General features: G+C 41.9%; 1 protein-coding gene across 3 annotated transcripts in view; it reads right to left on the reverse strand.

Moving 5' to 3' along the window:
• The window catches only part of myt1a (myelin transcription factor 1a), a 53,274-nt gene that overhangs the window by 24,894 nt on the left and 14,237 nt on the right, over positions 1-14,143 (reverse strand). For all 3 annotated transcript variants that reach the window (XM_039604002.1, XM_039604004.1, XM_039604003.1), the window contains 7 exons: positions 13,882-14,097; positions 11,290-11,438; positions 9,676-9,738; positions 2,663-2,731; positions 2,352-2,414; positions 1,849-1,932; positions 696-917 (listed from right to left, as the gene is read on the reverse strand). In XM_039604002.1, the coding sequence (XP_039459936.1) occupies positions 696-917; positions 1,849-1,932; positions 2,352-2,414; positions 2,663-2,731; positions 9,676-9,738; positions 11,290-11,438; positions 13,882-14,097 (866 nt within the window). The remainder of the gene's footprint in view (positions 1-695; positions 918-1,848; positions 1,933-2,351; positions 2,415-2,662; positions 2,732-9,675; positions 9,739-11,289; positions 11,439-13,881; positions 14,098-14,143) is intronic.

Below are 14,143 nucleotides of genomic sequence, written 5' to 3' on the forward strand. Positions count from 1 at the left end.
CATAGTGTACAGGAACATCTGTGCCGAGCATAACCTGGAAGTCCCGAGGTCAAAATGGGAGATGCCCCCAAGGGTGGTGGAGAATGACCGAGCTAAGATCCTGTGGGACTTCCAGATGCAGACGGACAAAATGGTGGTGGCTAACCAACCGGACATAGTGGTGGTAGACAAACAGAAGAAGACGGCTGTAGTGATCGATGTAGCGGTTCGAATGACAGCAATATCAGGAAGAAGGAACACGAGAAGCTGGAGAAATACCAAGGGCTCAGAGAAGAGCTCGAGAGGATGTGGAGGGTGAAGGTGACGGTGGTCCCGTGGTAATCGGAGCACTAGGTGCGGTGACTCCCAAGCTAGGCGAGTGGCTCCAGCAGATCCCGGGAACAACATCGGAGATCTCTGTCCAGAAGAGCGCAGTCCTGGGAACAGCTAAGATACTGCAAGAGGACCCTCAAGCTCCCAGGCCTCTGGTAGAGGACCCGAGCTTGAAGGATAAACCGCCGCAGGGGCGTGCTGGGTGTTTTTTTTTTTATATATATATATATATATATATATATATATATATATATATATATATATATATATATATATGTGTGTGTGTGTGTGTGTGTGTGTGTGTGTATATATATCAACAAAAATAAAATAAATCAGAAGCTTGTTTAAAACCACTGTTAATGATGCACTGATATTCAGGGTACCTGCGATGTGTCAAGAAGCTGCCGTTAGCATGACCAGAACCGTCACAGCCTGGTGTTGGGCAAGATGGGCCCTCGGTCTTGAAGGCCTTCCAGGAGAAGGGTGTGCCATTTAGAAGACCTTCCTTCTGCCGACGGGCTGCTAGTGGACATCCATAAGCACTGCGATGAGTGGCGTACTTCCCACTGATGTGGCCCAGGCTATCACAGCCAGGAACAGGACATCTGTAGCCAGGAACAAAACACTGTCAGGCTAGTCTGTCTTAGGCTAACACAAGACATTTTAAATTTGGTACATGACTTTAGACAATGGCCTCTGAATGGGTTAAAACAGACAAATCTGTCTGCTTTATCCCATTTGTCCCATCATTAAAATGTTTTCCATTTTTCTACAGGAAAGAATAGAGGCATAGTTTTAAAATAAGCAAGATATTATCCTCTTCACAGGGTCAGGGTGCTGTCCTGTGACAGCCCTGAAGGTTTTGTAAGAACTAAAACTCCACCATTCATCTGAATCATCATAATTCATGTTACGGCCCTAGCAGGGCCTCCTCCTGAAGGTGATTGTGTGGGCGTGTCCTTCATTCTCTCCTGCCTTAGGTGCCACCTTTTTCTCCTTTACACAGCTGACTCTCGTCAGTAATTAAAGGGATTTAAGCCCAGGGAAAGGTGAGCTCTGGGCCAGAGTGCCATTAGTGTGGTTACAGCTTGTGAGTTGAGTGTTTGTTGTGTTTGCAGCTAGTGAGCTGTGTTTTTGGTGGTTTCCAGCTAGTGAGCTGTGTTTTTGGTGGTTTCCAGCTAGTGAGCTGCATGTCCGTGTTTGCAGCTAGTGAGCTGCTCTTTCTTTTTGGCTTACGTTTTACTTTATTGATCAACGCCTGAGTTTTGTTTGTTTTCTTAAATGGTGATAGCGGCTTGTCCGTCTCTTTTAGTTGAGCTACTTTAATAAAACTCTTTAATTTAACCCTTTGCCTCCTTGACTCCTTTTTCTGACCCGTACACCTTTTGTTACTTCCCCTCACCGCCTAGACCCCTCAGGGGAACGTAACATTCATCTTCTGATAATTAATATCTATAATACATTTCTTTTGAGCCAAAGTAAGCCAAATTATAATTTAACGAACACACACGGTGCTAATGAGCTATGGTTGCAAACCTGAGCAGCTCAGAATCTTCTTTGTCGTCCTTGGTAGGGGTTGATTTGACTCCACTTTTCTTGGCTCGGGGGCATCCAGACAAACTGGCACAGAGGAACAAATTCGACCACACAGAAAAGACAAAGCTTTGCTTAAACATAGGCTGATAAATAAAATTCTTTAAAAGAATGATTTAAAAAAGTAAAAAAGTCATTTGTATATTTTGACACATGTAGGCTAATATAGGTGAAGCTGATTCTGTTTGATGTGCATGTTAACAGTTTACAAGGACTCAGTACATTTACAGTGAGCTTACTTGAACATTATATTCTGTTAGCTCAATGCTTGTCGCTAAATGTCAGCTTCTGTCTTAGCGAGACTGGTGGACTGTGTAAACAGTAGAGACCAAGAAAACAAGTCTACATACAGACTTTTTTAAAAATTATTGCCAAAGTGTGACATACATACACTGAGTAAGTCTGTAGTCTTTACCGAACATGTAATTAGGAAGGCAAACTCTCACCTGCGGTGTGAAGCATAGTTTCCAGTGATGTGGCCTGATCCATCACAACCTGGAGTTGGACACCTGAGACAAACACACACACACGCACACGCACACACGGGCACTTATTCAATTTGCAAATGTAAATTATTAGCACATTGCTGGCAAAAATGATTTTTTCCACCAGATTATTTAAAATCAATGTTTTTTTGTTTCCAATTTTTGATATATTGCATTATATCAAAAATATTAGTATTTTATATTAGTTTAAAAAGGAGAGCAAGGACAGAGCTGTAGCTGTGGAGGTGAGAGACGGGAGAAAGCACACATACTTTAGTTCTGCTGTGTGGGCAGCCATGAGGGTCCGAAGTGATTTATCAGCAAGAGGACAGCCTGACAGACTGAAAGATAGGTTAGAGAGAGAATGTCAGAACACCAGACAGATCAGAATGTCTGAGTATGAGTGAAGGAAAGAGCCAGAACCTGAACTAGACTGCAGAGCCAGGACAGAATTGAGCAGGATACACAGCAAGGATAGAAATGGTATTATTTTAAATTCAAGTAATGTCATTGTTAGCTTCCCCTAAATATGTTCTTTGGCATAATCAGAGTCATCTACTCTGAATGGTGTAAGTTGTGAATGTAACAGTCTACTGTTTGCTGAAACATCTGAAAGGTCTCGTCAGTTCAAATGAAGAGAGAATGAAGGGAAATCCTTAAAAGTTTCACTGCTTATACACTACATACAGTAACCATGTATTAAGTGATTTAGGTGATATACCTTTATTAGTCCCACAAGGGGAAATTTCATAAGGCTGCCGACCTATTGCACGCAATGGCGGCGCCATCTTACCCTCCGACCATACATACATTACACAAAAACATCACATGGGGAAGACAGGTCAGAGAGGTATAACAATGGAAAAAGCACCACATGAGGAAAGATAAGGAAAAAAAAAATAAACTCCCCCCAGACTGAGCTCCAGTAGGGAGAAAAAAAACACCTCTGCACATAGCACATGAAAAAAACTCTTAATACACCAAAGAAACACATGACAAGCAACAGGGGTGGGTAAAGGGTGAGAGACAGCCAATTTAGACAGTACATCCGGGCCTGCAGCCTGTGCGCTGGTCTCCTTGATCCACCGTCAGCATCGGAAGGGAATAAGCGTTGAAGGCGTTTGGAGGGGGGAGGGGGGATGAGTGTATGTCTGCATGTGTATATATGATGTGTGTCCAGAGTTCAGCTGAGACAGTGTCCTTCGCCCTGCCAAGCTAAGTAAACAGTCTTCCAGCCAACCCAGGTGGCCTTGCATAGAATGGGAAGAACAGTCTAAACACAGTCGTTATCAGGGTGTTGTTGTTCAGCTCCAGCCTTGCAACCGCAGCTGGCACCGAAGGGGTATCCGCATGAGTGATGGTGCTTTTTACTTTAGTGCGAACAGCTCATATGAATTTCCAAGCAGTTCTACAGTCCAACACTGGTCTCTCAATCTCCCGTTGGAGAGCCGCGAGCTTCGCCATACTTGCGCTCTGTGATGTTGTCATTCTTGTGCCCAAAAAGCCGATTCTGAGAACTCACGACAGTGTGCCTCCCCGAGATGTCATCCAATTTACGCTCAGAGATGTTATTCCGAGCGAGCCCTTCTGAGATGTAATCCAGTCTGCACTCAGAGATCTTATTCTGAGTATTCACAGCAGCCGTAAGCCTTTCTAAGATCTTATCCGTGCTGCACTCAATGAGCCCATTTTGAGAAACTCACGCCTCTTCCCATTGTTTCAATCCCAGCGGGCAGCCTTGTGGGGGTTTGAACAACCGGTTCCGCTTCCTTAGTTCTCCGGTAAGTCAGGGCCAAGCCAGCTCCGATCAGCCAGAACCCTGTTACCATGGTTCCGAATAGGTAGATATCTTCAGCACTCAGGCTCACCCAAGCCCAAACTTCTTGTTGAGAAAGGGGTGTCAATTGCATTCAGAGACCAGTTGATCAAATCCATAATTCTCTTTTAGATTTTAGAGAACAGACTGTGAGAGAGTGTTCCAGGGAAAAGTAATACAAAAAACACGAGACTAGACAAGGACACAAGAGGCTAAGCAGGGAAGCTAAGGGAGAGGAGGAAGAGGAGAGGAGAAAACTGCAACCGCCTTCGTCAAGAGCAAGAGCAAAAGTGTTTGTTTCATTACATTAGGTCAGGTGTGAGAGGTTCCAGATATCTGTGCTAATGTGCTGAACAAACACTAAAGCAGTGAAGATACAAATTTTACACGAGCCATTTCACTAGAGCTGAAGAAACCTTTTCAATGCGTGTACAATGCTACCCCCCACCCCCGAGACCCCACCCACAAAATGGGAATCTATGTAAAACCTAAATAGATAAAGATAAAATTCCAAAGCTATAAACAATTTGAAGAATTTTCTTTAGCTGAGAGCTGTTAGAAAAACTAGTTTTAGTTATTTGCAAAATAAGGAGATAAGAAGTAGAAATCTCTTAAAAGTTACACTTAGTGACACTTTTTGTTTCACAATTCCAACACTTTCAGTGTGGTGCTAGATTGCAGGCAAGCATGTGGTTTAGTATTGTCTTGCTGACATAAACAAGGCTTTCCCTGAACCTAGCAAACATACCTGTGTGGGGTCACAGTGAGTAGATGTGGGTGAACTGCGAGACTGTGTTGGCTGGGCAAATCCACACTTACCCTGCCCACACAATTCTGACCTTTGGGTTCCCTTTATGGGTTTTAAAAAGACTGTGATGCTTGGCTAGGCTAGCCCAAGTGTGCCCCATAGTAAAATTTTGCCCTTTTGTGTCCCCCAGAAGGAATTCTGTGGACACTTCACTATGCACTGCCTAGGGAAATCCTGTGTGGGCACACCCCTTTGGATGTGTGATAAGTGTTGGTTTTGCCTGCTCACACAGTCCCTCGGTTCGTGGGCACATTTGCTGGTATATTATTTATAATACAAAAGTAAAGGTGTTTCATATCTTCTCTAAAACACATGAAAACATTATATGATAGAACATGTTTTATTACAATGTCAGAAATATAAGACTGAGAGAAGAGGACTGATTTAAAACCTCAGTAAAATTAAAGTTATACTTGCTCTAATTGATATATTGCAAAAGAGCTCAACAAGTAAAATATATCAGGCCAGTATCTGAGCATACTGTAGATCTGTTGCAGGTCTACAGTGGGACACACTGTGGGCCATTCTCTTGTTAGTGTGGGCACCTCACAGTCAGCCCACATTATGGGCTGTCCCACTGAGGCCCTGCACTGTTGGACCAAGATATGGCTTGCATAATACAGCACTTCTTTATCTGAGCACTCAAAGTGCTTTACACAACTTGCCTCAGTCACCCATGTACACAAGTACTTTTTTCTATGCAAGTGCTTTCTACCGACCACCCACAGGTTGCAACTGCATTACTTCAGGACAGTTTTGGAATAAGTGATTAGAGCATGTGATATAATATGTGATGCATGTGCCCTACACATTATCTTATGGCACTTGGAGAAATAGAGGAGGTAAGCCAGGATTCTGCTTATCATCTTCTCTTTAGTTTTTAGTGCAATCATCCCACAGCAGCTGGCAAATCTCTGACTGGATTGAACACCTTACTCTGTAATTGGATTTTGGACTTATTGTCATGATCCTGAGTCATTTGACCCAACATTTTGAATTTTCTAGTGTTTTGATATCATTTTGTATTCTAATTTATATTTAAGTCCACTTTGTTATTCTAAGGATTTAGTCTACAGTACCTAGGTTATTCTGTTTAGCTTTTTTTAGATTCCCCCTTGTGTCTTTGCCCTCAGTGTGGCTGTGTTTATCTTTGTTGTGAGTCTTTGTGTCTTGCTTCCCTCATGTTTCATTCTGCTCCCCCCTGCTTGTCATGTTATCCATGTTTCCCTAGCCATCTCTCTGTGTGTCTGTCTGCACCTCTGTGCGTGTGTTCCCGTTACTTCCCGTTTTACTTTGATAGTCTCCTGTCTGTTTGCACCATGTTTTGCTTTGCTTCTCTTACTTTAAAGCTACCTTGTCTCATGTGTTATGTTTAACTGTACATGGTCTGTCTCGTTGTGTGTAATTTGCCCCAGGTGTGTTCCCCATGAGTTTCCTGTTCCCTCGTAATTCCCTGTGTATTTAAGCCTTTTATTTTCTTCTTTGTCTTTGTGTGGCTCATTGTGTGTTAGTTTATAGATGTATCAGTATAGTTTTGTATTATTTCCCCTTTCAGCAAATAAAGCTGTCTTATCTTGTTCAAGCTGCACCACATTGGTGCAGCTTGTCAGCTCATTGGTATGTTTACTGGAATGTAACTGACAGCAAGGCTCTGCAACATTTGAATTGAGGATGGACGATAAGGATGGATGATAATGTCTTTCTGGAGACCATTTTCAAGGACACAGTAAGACGTACCCCTATCATTAAATGTTTAATCTAATAGGAGATTTTGCTCTATAAAATCAACACCACCCAGAATGTACAATAGCTTATTTCCACAGACAATAAGACTGCTAAACTCACTGTGATATGCAGAACACAAGCCACTTTTGAAAATAGGCATAGTAAAAATGCCAACATTTTATCACTATTTAATCAAAACACCCACAATGAATAACAAAATAATTGTTTTTCCAAAATACTTTATACAAAATGCAATTTCTGTTTTGTTTGAAGTAATTATTTTATCAGCAGTTTCTCAGTTCTTTTTTCCCCCCAAAACATAATCTCACTCATTATGTTTTGGATTTAAATAAGTGCATTAAAGTCAGGTTCAGTGTTTGAGGTGGAAATAGGAAGGACACTCACATCGACAGCAAGGTCCGCCTTCCCTTCTGCACCTGAGAGCTCAAGGATGTCCTTGCCTTCCTTTTCACAAAACTAGCACTGACTTACAACAACACCTCCCGGTATATAACACAATGCAAAAACACCAATTTCAGTTCTGGTTTGGACAGCCAATCATAAAACCTGCCAGTTTGTCCCATTTCAGCCCAGGCTTGCCTAAGCAGGCAGTCACTTCTATGAACAAATCACTATATTTGTGGTCCCTTTCACTGAGTGCATTGCTGCCAGCTCCTCTCTAATCTCAAACTCATTAATTGTTTTAGTGTACAAAGATGGAATATCTGGCCTATGTCATAGACATTGCAGCTTTAGTCCAGAGACAAGGAGGAAATGTTTAGCAAAGATTCAAATGTCTGTTCCCACTCTGCATCAGACAAATTGTTGTGCTTTTTCTTGTGTTTAGCCTTATAATGTTCATTCAAACTGGAATCCTTAAACACAGCTATCTGATCTCCATAAACTAAGCACATGGCTTTACCTGACGTCAGTAAATAAGTACTAAGAAGCCCATATTTACATTCTTCATAAATCTTTTTTTTTTTTTGTTATGTGAGCTGACAACTTTCAAGGCCAGCTTCTTTCATAAAACTCTGTTCCAATGGATTTAAAGTGAAGCTGCATTCGCTTGCACAGGAAAAACAAACAGTCGCCTTCAAAATAACAACAAAGTTGTATTGTGTGGTGGCTGGAATAGGACAAACTTTTTGAATCCTAATTTACCATTGATCTCATGTGGACTGGCCAGTGACAGCCAAAATGTTGGATGTGGCACAGATGCTGTACAATGTCCAGGTATGTTTCAAATCATTTCATTCTCACACCTTAATTTGCTTACTCAAAAAGTAGGTCCATATTATCCAAACACCAGTGACACAGGGTTCAAAACTGGTCTAACACATTCTAGGACAAGTGGCAGAAACATTATCTGTTTCCACGACAACTTCACAGAAGTGGACATCGGAGCAGCCAGCCTTAAGCAAGGAAATGTGATGCTTGTCAAGTAAAATCGATGCAAAAAAACCAACTGGCCTGTAGGTGTTATCACTTACTGTATCCTCCAATAAAGACAGAGGGCTCTGGAATGTGCAAGTCACCAGGAAAGAGGGACCAAAGCTATATGTCAGCTGTGGGAATGAGATGGCCTTGCACACTATTCTCCCAATGATTGAAATGTATTTTGACTTAAAACTTGTTATATTACTATGGGAAACCTTTTCTGTTACCACTTCATTGTATCCTTGATGAACATGTTCATTTGTTACTTAGACAAAGTTTACTTCTTTGAGTCCACCTTCTTGCATGAACTGGGATAAACATGTGCAAATTTGTCCCTCTTTAATAATGTCATCAGTGAGTCCGCAGTAAGAGTGTTGCTGTTGAGGGAAAGCAAACAATGTTCTTCATGATCGTTGCACCTTCTTCATCTTGAAATTGCCTTTCAAAGCACTGTTGGTGTGTAATCTAAAATATGAGTTTTGCTTTTGTCAATGAAGAGTAAAAACATTGGCACAGAGTTTAGTTAGGGGAAGCATTTGTAAAGAAAAAAAATGAGTGAGTATTTTCTATGTGTCTTGTGATTATTCAATTTAAAGCCAGGGGAATGGAGGCTAGAGTCTTTCCCAGCTGTCATAGGATGAGAAGGCAGGGTACACCCTTGTCATGACTTTATTGCAAGGCTCTCACAGCAATACAGACAACAATTCATGCTGACGTTTATAGATCTGGCCAATAGGAAGAACATGCCCACACAAGAAACCAGCAGGTGGATATTTCCTCAGTTTTGCCCGAGTTCACCTGGTCTAAGAATAGAGAGGGAACTTGAACCCTCCAGTCATTGTGGTTATTCTGAGGAGATGAAGAGTTTGGTCTGACTGTTGACTTCAGCCAGGTACTGGAGGTAGAAGGCATTATAAGTAAATACAGTATTTTGACAATGTGTGAGAAGCTTGAATGCTTTTCTTTTCCTGCAGTGAACACACCTATATACACACACTAGAAAGTCACAGGATTGGATGCCATAAAAGTAATGTGTCAGCAGAGATGGGCATTTATTACCTATTCAGGTTGTGTATCACGTTTTTAAAAAGTAACTAAGTAATAAAGTAAATAATTACTTTTTAAAATAAGTAATCAGTAAAGTAACAGGATTACTTTCTTGGAGAAGTAATTAGTAACTAATTACTATTTTCAAGTAACTTGACCAACACTGTGTGTCAGTAATGGTGAATAGTGTTCTGACTGCTGTGTGACAGACGTAGTAAAGACGCTAATGAGATTTTTCTTTCTTTCTTTTCTTTCCTTTTTTTTTTTTTTTACAGATAGCTTTAGGTAAAACTTACAAAAATGCCATCATTATTCCTGCCAAATTTATGCTGACAAGAATCAATGTCAGCAGTACAGGCCAAAATGAATGATTTTCTACTATAATCACACTTTGAAAACAGCAGAAGCAAACACTGGACATTACTTCTAAGCTAGACTTGAGGTCTTACCTCCGATGTGATGCGTAATTGCCAGTAATGTGTCCACTGCCATCACAGCCTGGAGTAGGACACCTAGGGTCAAGAACACATTCGCAGATCAGTGTAGTGCTTATGCAGACTTTTCAGAAAACAAAAGCTTTCTTGTGTGCACATCCTATGTCTTGCATTGTCTTTTGCTCCCATGTTTATATTAGTTAAGTAAATTTCTGTATTTTTTCCTCAAAATGCCAGTATTATTGTGAATTTCATTTAAATACTCTCCCCTTCTAAAAGAGAAACTCATAATTACATATGCAATAAAGCAAGCTACAAAAACACCTGTATAAATGGACTGATACTTAACTATAACACTTTTCTAATCTGAGTACTCAAAGTGCTTTTTACTACAAGCTTCATTCACCCAACCTCACGCAGGTTCAAACCTTGGCGCCGGCTCTAACATTCATGCAAACACTCCAGTTGTGAGTCATGAGCATTGCGAGGAACTTGGGTTCAGTACTTGAGGGTACTGACCCACCGACATACTGCTTGGTAGATGACCTGCTCTATGTCCTCAGCCACAACAGTCCATGTATAAATACCGTTCAGTCATATAACTGATGCTGTGGGTCTTTATTAAGTCCTGACAGTAGCTTTTTAGTGCTGAAAGAGCATTTTGCACTGGCACAGACAATAAATATTTTCCTGATTGTTTTAAGCTGCTGCCGTTGCTCTGGGCTGTCATCTTTCCCTCACTACCCCACTCCACAATGAGAAACCTCTTAGCAGCTGCAATTTTTTCACTGTTGTGGTAACAAGGGAATGGCAGCACTGCTAAAAATACGGTGCACTCAAGCCTCACTGATCCATATGTACTGCTCTTGTCCTAGTCATGATCAGTTCTGGACAGAGGTTTTACACACCCTGTCCAAGTTTCTCAATGTGACCCTAGCACCTAACCCCCACCTATTGGCTCTCTTTGGTGTCAGTGGGGATGAAGTGTCTCTGCTGGCCTTTAAAAGACAGCTGCTATCGTTTTATTTCCTGAAGGGCAATTTTAATGAGGGTGGAGGGACGCTGCCCCTCCCACTCATAAACTGTGGTTATTTGACCTCATGCCATGTTTAAAACTGGAAATTACCCCAAATATATGAATCATGAACCTTTTTTTCTTGTTTGTTTATATGTTTAAGGAAAACATTCTTATAAAAAGACATTAAAAAACAGATGCAAAAGTAACACCTAAAAGACAATCCTGTTGGTGAATCAGCGCTATTCCATATGACTGACATAAAAGAAGTAGACATAAAAGAGGCAATAAATTATTTTTAAATAAATACATATAAATACAATTTATGTCATTTATAGCACCTTACTCATTTTTCTGTCTGAAAAATGTCACCCAAGTGTTAAGCTGAGTGCATTCAATACAATGATCAACAGAAGTTGATTGTATGATACTATTTTATTAATATGACATTAATTAGCTTTAGATAGCAGTAGATAGCTACTATAAACCCATCTTGAGATTCTACTGCTTTAGATCATTACAGACCAATTTACAAACTGCCATTCATTAAAAAAACTGTTAGGTCTTAAATGGTTTTCATCACACAAGGTTTGTAAAAAATATTAAAGACTTACACAAGAAGCTCTTTTTTGCTGTCTTTGGGCTGAAACTTGACCTTGAAGCTGCTGGTGGTGACCTCACCGGGGTATTTCCTGTCCTCCAAGTTCTCTTGGTCCTCTTCCTCACCTTCAGATGAGGTATATGAGGGAGCTGTGTACTCCACCTAAAGCAAGGTAAGACATATGTTGCTTGTAGCAAGGACCCAGGCTGCCAGACAGTTTCTCCCAAATCTGAATGTTTTTTATTTGTGCAAACAATTTAGGAGACAGTCTGCTCCATGCTTTCGCAGCTTCCTGGGAATCCCGTTGAGGCCTGGGGCACCTCCTGCACTGCAAACAGCAGAGGGCTAGTTGGAGTGGCTAAAGAAGACTTTAAAATTCATGATTCGTACAGTTCTTTTAGTGTACAAAACATGAACAGAGTTCCCTGGTCAGTCAGTATCTCTTCTGTGATGCCGACTGAGGAGATGACCTGAAACAGTGCCTGCCCCACGCTCTTTGCAGAAATAGTGGGCGGTGACACTGCTTTGGGATATCGCAGTGCAGTAACAGATACAAAAAGTCTGTGAAGGTTCTCAGTCATCCAGGTCATCGTAGTCAAAGGAATTTGCAAAGAAATGGTTGAAAGATGGTTTGAAAGAGGAGTGAAAGAGGCCATCTATGTCCACTGTGAGCGACCATCTTTGAACAGAGGTGGTGGTTTACGACACCAACTGTCTGCCATCTATAATCCAGTTTTGAGTTCCCTCCCCAGACGCCTTAACGCCCACTCACATCCTGGGCCATCTGACCTCAGGAATTCACATGACAAGGTGGGGCCAGGTTTCACAATGAGCTCACCCGAAACCCTGGCTAATTAGGTCCCACACCCGCTTTCACACCTTGGCTCATGTGATTAGAGGATCACCAGGGGGTCCTTTGTCCCTCTTTGGGGGGGAAACTCCCACTGGGTTTAAATCTGGGACTCTTGGCCATTTGACCTTAGAACTGAAGAAGCTTCTCGGATGAGAGGTGAAACGTCTTCAAGCAACTCAAAGAAGTCCAGACGCTTTTCTTTGCAAATTCCTTTGACTAACAGATACAAAGGAGCTTTGGGGATGGCCGGCTGGTTAACCAACTGACACTCCGGGCAGGACACGTACCATCGGCGCACATCTGCCTGGATGCTCACCAAATAAAATCGGGCCATTGTTCGAGTTTTATCATATCCCATATGACCTGCCATTGGGTTATAATGGAAAATCATTTCCGGTGATTTTTAGGCACCAACAACTGTGCGTTCCTCTTTCATGCAAGTGTCATGACTCACTTGATAAAACCTGTCTTTGATCAATCCAGAATAAAGGTAGGTCAGCGCTGCTTCAGGGTATACTATGTGACCATATCACCATATTCTAATCACTTGGTCAAAGGCTGAGCATAGGGTGTCATGACAAGACTGTTATAATAGGAAATCTTTTGTGGAGTGAATTACTAGAGGCAGCGGGGCCTCAAGTGAAGTCCCTGCCATCTCCTCCTCCCCAGAGTCAGCATCAGATGATCCAGCATCACGATTGAGAGCAGCACAGACACTACATGCCTCTAAAGGTCGTAAATGCATCCCCACATACTGCCCCAAAAGGTTAATAAACCCTGGCCATTCTGTCCCCAGAATTAAGGGATGTGTCTGGTCTGAGCAAACTGCAGCCTTTTCTCTATGTGTTTTTCCCTTGTATTTCATTTGCTGGGGCAAAATGGGCTATTTGTGATGATCAGTGGTCATAGGTCAGTGATCAGAGTCAGCCCAAGCAACCAGACATTCTAGTACCCATCCCGCAGCTTATCTAGGAGATGGCGATGCACCACTGCCTGCTCCCGGTGCACAGCCACCAGGTCAGCCACCATCTGGGTTAGCACCTCCACTGGCTGAAAAGAAGTGACTGTAGCAAGGACCCAGGCCGGCAGGAAGTTCTTCCTGCGCGTGGTTTTTTCATTTGTATAAACAGCTTATAAGACAGTCCGCTGTCTAATTTCTACAGCCCACTCTCTCTGCAGCTCAGTGATCCTCTCTCATTAGGTCCTGGGATCCTACTGAAGTAGGGAGCCATGACCAGGTGATGGAGAACAGCTTTGTGGGCCACCTTCACCGCTCCCCTGCAGCTGAGCCACAAACCACGCCACAGTGCTTGAATTTATTAGACCACCACCCAATGTAAGGTGAACAGTGCTGGTAATTCCCTAAATCATTTTTTATGTTTCTGTAATGGTTAATCCACCACGTACATCTCTTTAATCAAACCAACAATTTAAAGCTAAAATATAAATATTTCTGTTATCTATAAACTTTCTAATGTATTGTTTTCCAAGAAAGGAGAAAAAGCAGTAAAGCACATTATTGTTTTTTGATTAAGATGCCAAATTGAAAATATTTACTGGTGTTCCAAATTAAATTATTACACTAATAATAATTTACGATTTCTCAGAGGAGTCAAGTCTGCTTGCTCAAAGACGTTTCTGACAGATTTCTAAAGTATTTGTGTTTTTTTTGTTTGTAGCTTACCAACAAATCAGCTCTGATTCACTTTCATTTTCTCTAGCTGTCCTCATTTACAGTAGGTCTGCACTTACCTCTTCGTGGTCTTCTTCTTTGACAACACCCACTTTGGTGAAGTCAAGTGGGCCTTCCCACTCTTGCTGAGTCTGGCCCTGAGATGCAGTGGCTCCCACATGTTGAGAGGAAGAAGATAAAGAAGATGAAGGCTCTGGAGACTGTACTCCGTCCCGCTTGGTCTTCTTCATGCTAAGGTCCAAGGTGCCATTCTCATCCACCTCAATATCCGCCTCCTAAATGAGGACACAGTGTGCAAATGAAGTGACTGAAAACTCAAAG

The sequence above is a fragment of the Oreochromis aureus genome, linkage group 20, assembly GCF_013358895.1.
Source record: "Oreochromis aureus strain Israel breed Guangdong linkage group 20, ZZ_aureus, whole genome shotgun sequence".
Taxonomy (NCBI): Eukaryota; Metazoa; Chordata; class Actinopteri; order Cichliformes; family Cichlidae; genus Oreochromis; species Oreochromis aureus.